General features: G+C 44.6%; 1 protein-coding gene across 1 annotated transcript; it reads left to right on the forward strand.

Annotated features, from left to right (window-relative positions):
• The first annotated feature begins 75 nt into the window (after positions 1 to 75).
• On the forward strand, positions 76 to 7,784 carry SELENOS (selenoprotein S). The gene is made up of 6 exons (XM_037395557.1): positions 76 to 211; positions 393 to 527; positions 2,049 to 2,155; positions 3,572 to 3,661; positions 3,763 to 3,841; positions 5,828 to 7,784. The coding sequence occupies exons 1-6, from the start codon at positions 127 to 129 to the stop codon at positions 5,905 to 5,907; spliced, it is 576 nt and encodes a 191-aa protein (XP_037251454.1). The 5' UTR covers positions 76 to 126; the 3' UTR covers positions 5,908 to 7,784.
• Positions 7,785 to 15,859: the final 8,075 nt, after the last annotated feature.

A 15,859-nucleotide genomic window follows, 5' to 3' on the forward strand; every position in this document is an offset into this window, starting at 1 on the left:
CGGGGGGGGGGGGGGAAGCGTCGCTTTCTGGTTGGTCCTCTGGCCGTGAGGTGGTGGGGGACGAGGAGGGCGGTGATTGGCGCAGCCTGAGTGGGGCGGCTGCCGGGCGTGAGGCGGCGGCGGGCGATGGAGCTGGGGGGCGGTGGGCCCGCGGCGGGCCCCGGCCCGGCGGCGCTGGGGCGGGGGGGCCTCGAGTTCCTGCAGCACACGGGTGAGGGGCCGCCGGGGCCGGGGGGGTGTCCCGGGCTGAGGGGAGGTGAGGGCGGGCGGGCTGAGGGCGGCCCAGCGGAGCTGCCCGCCCGCTGAGGAGAGGAGCCGCGTCCCGCTCCTCCCGGCTGGGTGGGCTCCCAGCCGCACTGCCTGCGCTCACCTCCGGCTTGTCCCCGTCCCAGTGGGCTCCCTGCTGGCCAACTATGGCTGGTACATCCTCCTGGCCGCCGTCGCCATCTATTTCCTCGTCCAGAAGATCTCTCAGGGCCTGGCGAGGAGGCCCGGCAGCCTGGCGGCAGCGGCTGACGCAGCGGTGGGTGAGTAAACGCGAGCTGGCACTGGAGCGGGGCGGGGGGGGGGCGGCGCCCTCAGGGGCTTTATTTCATAACGACGGCAAAGAGATTCGGTTCTGAGGGCCTGTAACCGGCAGCCGTCGTGTCACAGCGTCCCTGGGGACAGGCTGGGCCCAGGGAAGTGCCCCTGGAGGGCCGCCTCCCAGAGCAGCGCGGCGGGGAGTGAAGGAGCGGGGCCTGGCGGGACGAGGGGACAGCTGGGCCCTGGCGGCAGGAGCTGAGGGAATGGCGGTTAAAAGTAGTTGTGGCAGTTATCAAGTAACTTTTACCTTTTGTCAAACAAACCCAAAACATCCGCATCGAAATACTGTGTGTGTGTGTGTGAAATATTTTGATTTTTTTTTTTTTAATAATGCTCATAATCTATCTCTCCTTTCAGTTATTCCTTCACAGTTGCTTCTCTGGCAGGATTGTGTACCTTTGGGGTGTAACTGCCTCTTGCCTGTGTTACCTTCTCAAGTGGGGCATAGGTTGTTTCCTGCAGGGTTGTGATCCTGCCTCGTTTGGAGACTGGCTACCGTGAAGCACAGGCTGTGCTTACAGATCTGTCAAAACAATAAGGGCTTGGCCACGCCAACATGGAATTGTTGGTGTCATGGAATCACCAATTCCTTTGCCATGTTGGCATGGCAGTACATGGGGCCCCAGAAAATATTACTTAGATGCCCTTATCCCACTGGTGTTCTTTTTTTAATGCTAATTAAATCTTGATCTAATAGCCGAAACTGCCTATAAAATGAAATCACTGAAAGTACTGAAATTTCTTTTACATATTAATCCCTGGATAGTAGCAAATGTACAAGTAGACAAACGAGTGTGTAGACACTTCAGCTACTGGAAAAAAAGATGGCAATATTTGCTTTTCTTTGGGTATAATTTTTCTTTTGACTTCTCCTAAAGGCCAGTCATGAAGAGAAGTGGTGGTTCAATGTAGATTTTCTGAGACTGCCAGTTTTCTGTTGAGATATGTGTGATATTTTTAAGTAATTTTTCTGCTGATGGAGCACATTAAATCTGCCAGTGATTTGCTGCCATAATGAAACAAAGCAGGGCCAATTGCCAGAAGGAGTAGGAGTGAATGTGGGCTGGTTGCCTCATGCTTCTGTGTAAAAGAAGTTCTCTGGGTAAAAATGGAATCCCTGCAAAGCATGGGTAATATCTCTGAATTTATTTGTATCAAACAAATCCTTCAGAAATAGAAGGAAGTATGCTAGAAGTGTGACTTCTAATTTTTCATGGATTTGTTACATCTGTGTCCTTATTCATTATAATCCCATTAAAGTAATTGCTCAAAAATATTAGTGTTACGAAATTTAAATCAGTGTATAAATTACTGTAAAAGATTATCTGGAAACTGAACTTGAGCTGTGATTTTCTGCAAAACAGCTGCAGGGAGAGATGTGAGCCTTTTCTTATTGCAATTCCTTGAGGATAACATCTACAATTTATTTTGAATAGCTTTGTAAACTTTTTCCAATTTCCTAGAACCGGATGTGGTGGTTAGAAGGCAGGAAGCTTTGGCAGCAGCTCGCCTCAGGATGCAAGAGGAGTTGAATGCACAAGCAGAAAGATACAAAGAAAAACACAGACAGGTAACCAGAGAGCGTTTCTTTCTTTAACTCATAAATTTGTAATCAAGTACTTGGCTGCTGTTATAGAAAGGTTTATTCCATGCTAGATACCAGAAGAATAGGAGACTCGCTTTGTGCTGGAATGTCAGTGGTGGGTTTTTCCCACCCTCGTTTACCTGGACCACTTTTGATAGGGTCTGATCCACAGAGCAGTAATGGGTAGTAGGTATCACGATGGACCTCCAGTAATACAAACATATGCTGTAGTGACCTGATGCCTTGATGCTCTTTGTTGATTAGGGTGATTAATACATATAGTATTCTGCTGCTTCCTGAAGTAACTGGTCTCTGTGGCACTTGCTTCTCTGCAAGTAATTATGTGTGGGGGCCATTGTGGGCCTGATCTTTTTTTTTTTATTTTATTTTTTTTATTTTTTTCGGGCAAATCTGTACTTAGAGAAACTTGGTGATGTGAACAATAAATGGCTGGAGGGGATTTACTGGCATTTAGATTAACTGTACTACTGCATACATGTATTTTCTGTTCTTAATGACAAATACAAGTTCTTAGAAATGTAGCTTAGCATTGCTGTAATTCGATGGGTTGAACTTCAGCCTGAGATAGTGAGGAATAGTGTATTGCTATATGGGGCAGCACAGAGAAGCAGATATGAATCAGCATGGTGATAATATTGCTCATTAATCCCAACTCTTCTTCTGTTTTTACTTTTGCAGTCAGATACATTCAGCCCTCTGTTTATAGCTGATGCTTCAAGAAATGTTAGTAGTTAAAAACTAATGAAAAGTCATATTGTGGAAGGAAATAGCCACTGTGTGGAAAATCTAGGTCTAGTGTGTGTGGAATTGGGGAGCTTTGCTTTCTTTGACTGGATGGAGTAGCTACCTCGTTTCCTCTCTGTTTGTTGAGAAGGCGGCAGTCTGTCTTAACTACTAATTTATTTGGTTTTGTGGATAAATTGCTTTAGAAGAGAGCTGCGAGAACTGTTGATAATGTATATTGGGATGTAAATATGTAGATGGCCGTCTTGTCCATTCGAAAAACTTCTTTTTCTGCAGAACCCTACATTGTGTATTAAATTGCTATCATACGCAATATTCTTTCCTTGGTACTTTTTATAAACTCAGGACTTAAGCTTGCTGCTTAGTTCTGTTTTACTTTCAAAATGTTTTTAATCATCAAGTGGGCAAAAGAAGCTGCAGACACAGTCCGTATATATTGAGGAGGGGTGGTGGTTCTATGCTTAGGAAGATGTGGATGTTTAAAAAAGTAAATGTTTCCATAAGCTTGGAGATAACTGCATCAGATAAAGATAGATGCCTTGATTTTTGATGAGTCTGTTGTAGCTGTTTCTGTACCACTGGCAATTCTATCAGTTCTGAAATCTTAGTCTTGCATATCTTGAATTTGTTCTGTAGCTTGAAGAAGAGAAGCGAAGGCAGAAGATAGCAATGTGGGAAAGTATGCAAGAAGGAAAAAGCTATAAAGGAAACCTGAAACTGAATCAGGTAACAGCTGTGTTAATCAGGTTACAATTATGTTTATGTGATTAGATTAGCTGAAATTCATGTTGATTACATTCTGAGTAACTTTTTGCTTTTGTGAACAGCAAGAAGTAGAATCTGGTGCCTCCACCTCATCAGCAGTCCCAAAATCTAAACCAAACAAAAAGCCCTTGCGAGGAGGTGGTAAGTATGGAATCCTTAAGATATTCTGAGTTGAAACAGAGCATTTATCCAGCTACACACATAGTCATTGTACATTTTTCTCCCCCTCCTTCAAGGAGGAAACAAAATGTGCCTTACAAATGAGCTCTTTATCTTTAATTAGTGTGGTCTGCTTTGCAATTTGTGCAAAAATTAGCAGGAAGTTTCTATGGTGCTTTTCCCCAGGAAAACAGTGTTTCAATTTTCTTGTAAATGCTTTTGCCATAATTTACTGAGATTTTTGTCACTCAAAGTTATTGATTCTTACCATATTCCTGGCATTCCTCCCGCATTATTGTAAAAGCTCAATAATTTGTTAGCTAGTCTGTCTTTCAGCCACCTGTAGTACGATCTAAATAGAGGAAGAGGATGTTTTACTTTGTATTACGTTGAAGATGAAAGACTTCATTATGCAAAATGTGGCCTTATTTATCAGATATCGCAATAATGACCTATTGAATATATAGATCCTGCAGTTATATAAACTCTTATTAACTCTTGCAAACCACCAGAGACTCTTTATCATTGCACTCACTGTCAATTGCTGAAATGATCTTGATGGATGAACTGCTTTCTATGGCCCTACATAGCCCACGTTAGGATCACTGCCATTATCGGCCATGCAGCTGGTCCCCTTTCTCTCCTCTTGACCAGACAGCCTGTGCCATACCTGCAAGTGCTAATTTGGGTACAGTATTTTAATTACAATTTTCCGTAGTGGAAGGGAATCATCTAGACAGCCTTAATCATATCAGGCTAAAAGGGAAATCCACTTAGGGTGCAGCGCTGAGTAAGTCACTTGGTTAAATATATGAAGCTTAAAGATTCTTGATTAAACATATTAAACCTCAATAACAGTGCAGTGCTGAAATGTCTGCTTTGAATATTTTTACTGATAACATCTGAAGGAAGTGACCAAATGATTTGTCTTATGTTACCTAATATGAGTGCAGTCTAATGTCTGATCCTGTCAAATATCTTTTATAGCTCTTGTGGAGGATATTTAGTGCTATGGGGGATGAGAAATGCATGGGTAATAGCTGTGCTAAGAACCAAGATCGGGGCAGCTAGGTTGAAGCACCCTTCCAGCTGCTACATGTCATAGTTTCATCCTAAGCAAACCTTTCCTTAAGTAATAGATTATAGAATTAGAGGTTGTCTTATGAGGTAGATCAGCATGAAGGGAAAGAACCATCTGCCCTATTCTGCTGCTGAATTAAGCTAGGAAGCAGAACTTGGCTAGTATGAGAAAAGCAAACTTCAGTGATGCTTGAAGTTTCAATGGAACAGGTTTCTTTGAAACCTGCTTGGTTAGCAACGCTACTAGGTTTTCAGTTGTCTTTTTCTTTGCCTTGTACAAAACAAATTGGGGATGTTTGCCAAGTTTTATCTTTCTGCGTATGTACTTGAAGTTGGCTGTAGTTACAGCGTTAGGATGTTCAACTAAAGTATCTGTTGCCTTACTGCATACAGTGGCCTTTTCGAATTCTTTAAAAAGTGTCTTACAGTAGTGAGTGGATTTACCTTTTGACCTTCAGAGTCTTCCTTGCAGGACTGGAATAAAAGATTATTTTAAGTCCCTTTTAACTATTAGGGCACTTGCGGAACAGATACACTTTTAAAGAGTTTACTGTAAGAGTTACTGTTGCTGCTCTGTTTATTCTGCAGAGCAGCATTAAAGCTTTAGTGCAGATTTAAGAGAAATTAAATAGTAATTAATCCACATTGATCAAATTAAACCACAGGTGTTTTAATTTTGCAATGGCTTTTACTATTAGAACTACAAAAAGAAATTATCTTAAGTCTGGATATTTTCTCTGCTTTTGTTTTCCTTAAAATGTTGCCTATGTAGTAAGCATAAACAAGGTGGAAATAACTGTGAGACTTATTTTTGGTGTTCCTTGTATATTGGTGAAGGCCTGTTGAGGATGAATATTAATATGATGGGTTTCTCCTCTGTACTTCTAGGCTATAACCCCCTGTCTGGAGAAGGAGGTGGAACTTGTTCCTGGAGACCAGGCCGGAGAGGCCCGTCAGCAGGTGGATGAGGCTAACCTCCCTAGTGTCTCATGTCACTAGCAGGCTTGATCTTACCCACTGTCTAACTGCCTACAGTTTGCATGTCACAGTGACTCCTTTGGGATTGGGTTTAGGGCAGGTGTTACCTTCAAAACAAATTTACACTATTTCCAAATAGTAATGCAAAAGCTAATACTACACAAGAAAAATCCTCATAGAGGGGCTGGAGAAAGAAATAATTTCAGTGTAATCAGTTAATTTTCACTCTTCTGTAGAGAGGAACCATAGTCTCCAGCCAAGGTGAATCACCTGGGATTGTGAGATTGGGGTTCTGTGGCTGGCTATTCGAAAATCTGGCCTCAGGCAAATTTAATTATCTATGCTCAGTTTACCTCTGTAAAATGAGGATATTTACCATCCTTAGACATGTGTTACCAGATCTATTGTGTTTTGCTGGAAGGTACTTTAGAGCGAAAGAGTATTATCATTGGCAGATACCTTGAATTTTAGGCAGAGGGACTTTCAGAAAAAAACCAGATGAACTGCCAAACACCATGGATTTGCAGTGAAGGCCAGTTATTGCAGGAGAGTCTCTGTGACAAGCTACCTTGAATGATGTTTTCCTTATAAATGGTAAACAAACCAGTGAGGATTACTGATGCTAGACAGCAGATGGGGGGTTTCTTGCTATTCTTTTTTTTTTTTTAATTTCACCTGCTTTGTAAAAACAAAATACGATTAATATTAAATATAATTGCAAACAAATAATGTATCTAGTATTTACAGTCTTGTGGTTTTCTACAGCATCTTTTTATATAGAAGGCATATATTCTAGTGCAATAAATGTGTATAAAGCAAGATGAGAGATCAAATGAAATTAGTTTCATTTGACTGCCACCATAAACAAAAGAGTTTCTTCAGCTGTTCTTTTTGGCTTTTAACAGTTTTGTTTTATTTGGGTGTTCTATGTTCCAAACCATGCTTTTACAAGAATGACTTCCGAGTTAAGACCAAGTCAAGTTTTCCCAGGTTTAAAAAGTGAAACTCCCTGTTCTCTTCCACACCCCCTGTAAGTGTGGTTCTGAAATTGGATAGACTGCATTACTGGTTGTTAAGCTCTCCAGCTGTACTTGAATCTAAATCAAGAAAACATGTAACAAAGCATGCTCTAATAGAGCAGAGTGGGTTTCTTTACAAATAACTGTCGACCAGTAGGGTTTGAGGAGGAGGGTATTTGTGGGCATGGTCAACTTAAACACTGCAGGGTACTCAAAGGGGAAAAAGCCCAAACTGTGCTGAGATCTGCCTGTTGTGAGCAGCAGGGCTGTGTATGGCTTTAGCAGTGCAGTATCAGGGTTACACCCTGGGGACATTAAGAACTCACTTTGTACTACCTTCTGTTCTGAATGTGTCTCAGGGTGGGAACTGACAGCTGGGCTGCCCTGAATAGCCCAGTTAGATGCTGAGGTGAGTTCCTACCCTGCTGCCAGCTTGTGCAGCACAAAAGGTAAAGGTGGTTCGTGCTTAAAAGGGCCTCTGGCTAGAAACATGTCAAACCTGCAAGTGAGGGACTGTAAGGAGTAAGTACTTGAAGCACGTGTTGTCTTCGGCTTTCTGGTGTAACTAGCACCGTGGATAGAAAATAAAGTTAAAGCTGGTCATCGTGATTAAGCTTTCCAAACATCCCATCCCCTTGGTAGACTTTCTAGCACAAAATGCAACAGACAAGTAAAATCCAGGCTACCTGATAAAGAGTGAAATAGTTGCTGTCAGCTTTACAAGTGTTCCTGTGTCTGATTACTGTTACTGAGCTTGTATGTAGGCATTAAAGTATGTATCAGTGTTTCATTCGCATAGCTTAGAGCTGCTTGAACACTTGTTTCTAAATACTTAAGCTTGGAATATTTGTGTTTGTCAGTAAGTATGAGTGCCAACTTTGAATACATTGTATACATATATATATCTCCTGCTCTACATGTCAGGTGATCTGTGATTTTTCTCTTGACTATAAAGGTAACAGGACTGTGTTACTAGTGAGTTTTAAAGTTGCCAGCTAATAGAAAGGTGAAGAACCTTTTGAAGTGTGCGTTCAAGTGTTTGTAGGAGATGAAGTGAGAAGGCTATTAATGTTCCTATATGGAAACTAGTTGTCATTTCCTGGCTTCTGTGTGTTTGGTATGTAAACTTATATTTCCATTGTTGTAACATAGACCAGTGTATGTAACATCAGGTTTTATTCTTTAACAAGGAAAAAAACCAAAATAGAAGTGGGGAAGGATATTTTCAAGATCTGAAGGTTCTTCATCAGTAAAGAGAACTAAGCTGTTATCTTACTCATGCCTCTGGGGAACATTTTCCCCTTGTGTTGGGGAAACAAGCAACAGACTGAGGTGTTGTCTTCAGAAAAACAACTGGGGGAGGTGGTTGTCTTCAAGAAGCAGAATTCTTTGTGTTGATAAAATGGTAAGGATGGGTTGATTTAATTCAGTAAAAACATTTTAAGAAATAAATAAGCAGGTCTGAACTGAGCATATGCTAATCTTTCTCTGTGTCTCAAGACTTGCTTCTGGCTGGGACTGGGGATGTGGACTTTTGCCCAATTCTAAGATTTATTAAGACTTATCCAGTAAGAATGATTTACATGTTTCTGGAAACTTCAGGCTTCTTTCTTCCTTAGTTTTTTTTAATTTTAATCCTCAAGTTCTTAGGATTTTCTTGATCAGATACTTCTAAGCTGTTGAACAAGGTGGGAGGAAGAACCTCACTTCGTAAAACTGCTCTTTTGGCTCACAACCTGCACAAGCAGATGGAAGGGTTTTTCCTCTAACTTCAAATAGAAAGCTCTGCCTTGACCACAAACAGGTATGGAAAGGTGGTTGCTTGTTGCTTTATAGCTTAAAAGTGAAGCATACAGAAGGCATTAGGTAAAAGTGAACTATGTAATGAAACCATTGTTTGTACTTTGGTATGAATTCCCAAGAACTTGAATTATGAAAGATCATATAAAAAGCCTTCAGGAGATATTCCACCACCACCACCACACACACGTTTAGAGCAGTTATGCAAGAAGCCTCTTACCGATGCAGATGTTCTGGAAATACCTTTATCTGGAAGAGACTCGCTAACAAACTTAGAGTTAATGCAGTGCTGTTAATCTGCTATATAATATTACTTAACCACTGAAAAGTAAAATATTTTGGATATTGAAAAATCTGAAGTTAAGGAAGTGTTCAGAGGCACAAAAAAATCCTGAAAATGTTAGTTGCTAAAGAAATGCAGCTAAGTATTTTTCATTGTCTTTTGGATGAGTATATGCTGGAGGAACAAAGTTTTTTGTTTTCTTTAAATTGGACTGGCGTTAAAACTGAACAGAAAAACATGTTATCACCTATAAAATATATTTGGTTTTATTTATGCCTTTCAAAAACACTGCAATGAAGGAAAGCTTTTAAGAGTGATATCGCATATGTATTTTTTTTTTAAATATGTTTCTTATACTGGAAACTTAATAACAAAGAACAGAAGATGGACTTGGGAGAGTGAGGACAAGCAGAGAATCTATCAGTAGAGCTGTTCCTGGGTGTTCCAGAATTACCTGTGTGTTAATCAAAGATCACTATGAATGAAAATCATAATTGCACCCATGTCTGCAAGGACCTACTTTCCTAGCAGACACCGAATGCAGGTGTGAACTGTTAGTACTAAAAAATTTAATCTGTGTTTTGTATGGTTCTACACTATTTTTGCTTGAGGAATTAGGCCGTTCTGCAGTTGCTCTGTGCCCAGTCTGGTTTCCTTCTTAGACTGTGCTGATACTCAGCTCAGGTGTTTCGATTGGTAAGTTTTTCCTGAGTTTTCTTTTTCCCCTCCCTAGGAAGATGACTAAAGGGAGCATTAGCATTCAGAGAGCTCTCTGAATGAGGATGGCATCTAGCATGGCATCGTCCTGTACATGTTACCAGCAGCACTATAGTTCATGGCTGCATTTAAACCATTTAATGCTGTCCTTTATGCCTCCTGCGCTCAACGAGGCAGTTCCCATCTCCGGTGGTTGTGTTTTTTCAAGCCTGGCTGCACATCAGCGCACATCTCTGCATCAGATCAGATCCACCCTTTGGATGATTTTTGCCCTTGTATAGACTAAAAAGTGACACCTTTTCAGGGATCAGGTTAGCCAAGAGTGGGGCACAGCGTGTTTCTGTCCACACTATTGTGAACACAGAAACTATTTAATTTCCAAGTATAGAAAAAGGTGGTCCAGACTTGGATGGGCTGAAGACTTGGGATTTATATTCTTCCCAGCCCCCCCCACTTTATTTTTTTTTGGAATGAAAGCTTAGCTTTGGAACAGCTCTACAGCCACAGAGGAAAAGCATATGGCTGCTGGCTGGGTGGTGTCCTGGCCCAATTGCACAGTTGTAGCTGATTTGTGTGAGCTTCCAAGCCAGCTGTTCCAGGGCTGACACACACCCTGCCCATATTCCTAGCTCCAGAGCCAGTGACTTCAAAACTTCCATCAGTTTTTATGAAGCAACCAATGGCTGCAAAGGAATAGGTCTTCTCAGCTCAGTTTCAGTTGTGAATATACAAATGTTCGTTGCAGATTTCTGTTGGTAAGGGGGCTGGCAGGTGTGCAGCCACTGCTGTGATGTACGTTTTTTTCTTTTTTTTTTTTCTGTGATCATTTGTATTTTGAAATGCATACCTGCTAAAAAGCACTTTCAGCACGGAGCTAGATCTTCACTGATAAAATAATAATTTCATTCCTTCCTCTGTGTCTGCCATAGTTTACTAATGAAGATTCTTTCTGTGCGCCACTTACCAAGATCAGCTTCAGAGCTGGTACTGTGGGTAACATTAATGTGGGGAGGGCAAGGAAAAGAACTTGGAAAATTCTTTTTAAAGAGAGTGGAGGGAAAATGGATGTACTGAAATACCTGGCCTTTCAATCTAGTTCTAGTGCTCTGTTGTGTGCACCCAAATGGGGATTTACTGTTAGGCTGGCCTGCAAGAGGCACTTTCCAAAAAAAACCGGACCCAGACCTGGGTCCCAAAGCGTTGTTACTTTATCATATGCTGAAGGGGTGACGTTCCATGTAAATTTGACTTCCTGCTTACACGCTGTACTTGCCACTCCGTTAGCTGTCCTGCTGCTTAGGTATCAGTATCAGCATACCCAAGACTTGCTTTTAAAACACACGGTCTAGACTTTTTCAGTGGTTTGTTGTCTCGGGTTTGGCGGTGATGTCTTAAAAACACATAGCCTTCCCCTCCGCGATGCAGCGCTGAAACGCCTTGCTGCGGCGGCTGCCGCCAGCCGGCCGGTGGGGACGCGGGGGGGGCTTGGGCAGGCAGCTGGGGAGTGTGTGTGTGTGGGGGGCAGGGGGTGCCCCCCCGCCTCCCCCAGCCCGACCCGCAGCAGGACTGGACTGGCTGGGAACAGAGGCGAGCCGGGCAGCCCGCTGCACTGCGGGGCCGCGCCGTGCGATGGCAATGTTGGCCCGGCTTTCGGGCCAGGAGCGACCGGTGACATTTCGGGTTTGTCCCTTGAACGGGCATCTGCTGAGTGATTCAGCTGAGAGGAAAGGTTGGGACTGGTCCGTGGGAGGACCAGAAGAGGATGGGGAGGGGGGGGGAAGAAAAAAAATAAACAACAAAAAAAACCCCAGTGGGTGCTGGAGCTGCAGAAGGAGTTTCTGCATCATTTGGGAAAATGCAACGGCGCTGGAAATACTGTGACAGACACAAATGCTGCTGGTTGCCCAGCTAGATTTTTTCCACCGTGAGTCTGTTACCTTGAGTACATGAAGTATGCTCATTTTCCAGTGCCTGGGTAGTTTTTAAAGTATCCGTTTAAGTACTGGAACATTCATAATTAAAGTTTCCGGAGCACTTGGGAAGTAGTTCACTTCTTTAACTATTATTTTAAAATATGGTAAAGAATATATATTGTAGAAGGTGCATCCTGTATTAGAGTGGGCTCATCAATGTGGAAAAATTGGAGGTCAAAACAGATAGGAAAAAGTAGTGGTTATATTGTGAGATGGTCCCTCTTTCTTCTATAGAGTCTCGTCTCCTACGTGGAAGAAACTTTTTTTCTTTTAGTATTAAGCTTCTTTATTCCAAAAGGATGACATCTATTCTGTATGCACAAAAACAGCTCGCCACTTCAAGGACTTGGCTTTTTCATCTTTTAAAAATAGGATTACTGTTTTGTTAATCTGATTACGAACCTAAACTGTGTGGGCCTGTCAAGTGGGCTCTTGCCGGCTGGTCTGGGTGCTAATCTCACTGGAGTGAGTGGGATGGGAGCACGGAGACGGAGCACACATGACGTGCATCCTCTTCTGATTTTGGAGAGCCCTCAGAACATTTCCTCATGCATTCCCACACAGAATAGAAAACATGCTGCATAAAAATGTGTTTATGCTTGTGTGCAGTGTTATATGAGAAAAATACTGTGCCTTTTCATACATAGTAGCTGTAATATATAGTGTCAACTATGTATTGAGACTAAGAGCTGTATTAATAGGGGAAGGCACTTAAATGTGATTATGCAGTATGACCTTTCTCTGCCAACCAGATTAAAAACATACTCTAGGCAGGTAACGGCAGGGTTATAATTCAGCTGGAAGAATTAAGCTATGCTCTTCAAGTTTTCCCTTGATCTTCCTTTTTTTTTTCTCTCTCCTTTTTTTCCTATAGTGGAAACAGCGGCTGCTCTATGCAAGAACAGGGGAGGGGGCAGAAGCAGTAAAAGGGGCATTTGCCCACCTAACATTTTGGAACGTGAGTTTGGTGCAATAAATGAAATAAAGCGAGGCATTTTGATGTGCTCAGGAAGGATGTGTGAGCATCACAGCATTCCCAGGTGCTACCCCCTCTTTACAGCTGGATGTTGGTGGTGGACTACAGCCGGTGGTGTGATCTCACACAGCAGCAGTATGAACTCCAAGTGTGCCTCCTCTCTGGGTTTAATCTTGGCACCAAGAAAGCACCCCTTCCTTCTCCTGCCCCTTCCCCAAGTGCCCTCTGCTCACCCCCTGCATGTGGCGAGGTCCAGGACTGTAATTTCTCTGGAGGCTGGGGGCGGTGGGAACGTGCCAAAAGAGAACTTGGGGCAGAGGAGATCTTAACACGGGACTGTACTGCTCTGCTTCATCGTTTCCATGTGTGCTGAAGTTGCATGAAGTTTTCAATTCTGATGACTAACTACTTTTGTTCATGGGAAGAAGCCAAGTGACAGCTCCTCAGCCCCAACCCTTCTCTTTTTTATTGCCTTTTAACCACGCTAGCTCTGCCTTTTCCTGTAATTCATAGGCCACAGTGGCTTTCCCTTGAATCAGGAGGTTTTTTACTGCTGATTTGGAGCACACCGAGAGTAATCCCATTCCTGTTCATGGACCTGCCACATCTGCCTCTCTTGGAAAGGAGTGGCCATACTTTTTATTTTAGCTTGAATCCTGTATTTCAAGACCTGATGATCAGGCTTGTGGGGAAGGAGGGGAAGAAGCAGTGTTTGATGAGGTTCCTTTTGAAGAGGCTTTTGAAGGTGGGGTAAATGATCCACGTGTGCAGAGCGGCACAGGCTGAGGATAACCCCAGGCTTTGCAGAAAGGGATCAGGGCACCAGTAGTTAGAAATAATAGCGAAGAATTGCAAATCCTGGGAAGCAGAAAGGAATTACGGGGTGGGGGGTGGCGGTGGGGGTGTGTGGAGAAGGGAGGATTTCCCCATATGGAAGGGATGGAAAGGACAGATAGGAGAAAAGGTTTTCTTGGTATAAATAGGGGTTTGGGGTTATTTTACTAGGAAAGAACTGAGGTGAATCTTGCATCCCATTCCCTGTTCCCTGGAGGAAGGTCCCAGAAACACAAGGGGCACAGCCCTGGGTCTGCCTGGTGCCTGTCTCGGGGGGAACACCTCCACGCCTTGTGCATTGGCAGCCTTTGAGGAGTCCTTTGGGTTCATCAACTTCTTCTCCGCCTGGTAGCACACGTGAAGCTGTTGGGAAGCTGTTAACATCGATTGCACCCAAGCTAGTGCTGTGTTTGTAGCCCTTCCCTGGTGTTTTGTAGCTCTCAAAGGCATGCGGCCTCAGCCTCAGAAACTCTTCTTGCCTTCCAGCTGGCTTCTGCCGAGTGATGGATGGTGCTCCTGTACTTCCCTGGCTTTACCTGCCTTCCATCTGTTCCATCTTGGACTTTTTCTTCCTTTTCCTGTCTTTCACCATTTAGTTCTTACATTCCCCTTCCCGCAAATATACATCTCACTGCTCCTGTGTTCTGCCTGTGGGCAACTGAAAGCAGAACTCCCGCTTTTCTTTCCTGTTAATTACTTGTATTTCTTCTCTAGTTTCTATTTATATTTAATCTTATTTTTGTTTAATACCAGAAATTGTGTTGGCGTTTCCCCTATTATTTGTTGCTCCTGACATCACGAGAGTTCATTGGTGCTGACCTCTGTATGAGGATTGCACCATCACAAGAGCAATACAACCCCCACAAAAGCATTGTTTTCAAGACATATCACAGAGTTCATCAGATAAGCAGATCGTGGTATTACCTGCTAGTGCCCAGAGGCGTGACAGTTACTTATGGTACAAGGATGTAAAAATCTCTCATGTATGCCTCTTTTTGGCTTATTAATATACACCATTGATTTGGTACAGTTTTGATTTGGTACTCTTTTGCAACGGTTTTTGCTCAAGAGCAGGCTGCTGTTATGCTGAGGCTTTCTTCTTCTCAGTTTGTTGTGGATGACACCACAATATAAATAAATTTTAAAATGGGAAAGACTGGCAGTTGGAGATGTCAAAGTGCATAGGAAATGCAAGAAAGCGCCACGATAAGCAGGAGGTCAGCGGGTTGCACTAGATATGTTTCTTCTGTAAAGACTGGAGGCTTTTTTTCCTCCAAGATGTCAGGGGTTTTGGGGCTGCAGTGTTTGAAGCTGAAGCACTCTGTAGATGAAACGAGTTGGAGAGTTAGTGCAGACAAAGAAAAAAGCAATCTTCACCTGCTACAGCTAACAACTTATTCACTCCTTTGAGCAGTCATCATAGCCCCTGGATGGAAATAGACTGACCTATTTCTGGTCGGTTTAATTAGCAAGATGGGGAAAAAGCTGCCTGTGCTTTTGCTCCCCTTGGCACCAGCGTACATGCTGCATGAACACACCAGCGCCAGGTGAAACCAGGGCTGGGGGCCCACTCCTGACTGCTGTGACCCTCCGGCCCTGCACGCACCATGGGCCGCAGCGGGATGGTCCAGGGCCTGGGCTGCAGGGTCCGGCAGTGCAGGGCTGGGGAGCTGCGTCCCTGCCTGCGGAGACTCGGCACGAGCTGTGCTGGGTCTCTGCGGGGATGGGCGATGGACCTCTGCTGCTGGGCACCAGTACCTGGTGCCTGGCCTGTGTCGGGGAACTGGTCTCCCAGTGCCTCCCCATCCCGGCCCGAAGGGTCTAACTGGAGTCCCAGTGCTGGTCCCTGTGCCAGGGTTCTGTCCTGGGGTCTTGGTGCAGGGCGCTGGGCTGGGGTCCCTGCCCTGAGATTACACCCAGGGTCTCAGTCCCTGTGCCAGGAGCACCCACGCTCTCCCGGGCTCCTGTCCCAGCCTCCCGGTCTGGGCAGCAGGGCCGTGGTTCTGGGGTCCCCGGCTGGGGTGCTATCCCAGGGTCCCCGGCCCCTGCTGCTCCCGGGGCCGGTCCCTGCCCCGGGGGTCTCGGTCCCCCGCCCCAGGCCCCCTGTCCCGGTGCGGGCCGGGGGCGGTCCCGGCCTTTCCCGCCGCGGGGTCTCCTCCTCCGCGGCCCCACCGCCACGGCCGGGCGGCGCCACGGGCCGCACACGGCGCCTGTGCCGAGGGGCAGGGCCGGGGAGGCGGGCGGCCCCTTCCCCTCCCTCCCCTCCGCTTCCCGTCCCTGCCCCTTCCCCCATGGCGGCGCTGGGCGACTCGGCGCGGCTGGCGGCGGCGGCGCAGCGCG

The sequence above is a fragment of the Falco rusticolus genome, chromosome 7, assembly GCF_015220075.1.
Source record: "Falco rusticolus isolate bFalRus1 chromosome 7, bFalRus1.pri, whole genome shotgun sequence".
Classification (NCBI taxonomy): domain Eukaryota; kingdom Metazoa; phylum Chordata; class Aves; order Falconiformes; family Falconidae; genus Falco; species Falco rusticolus.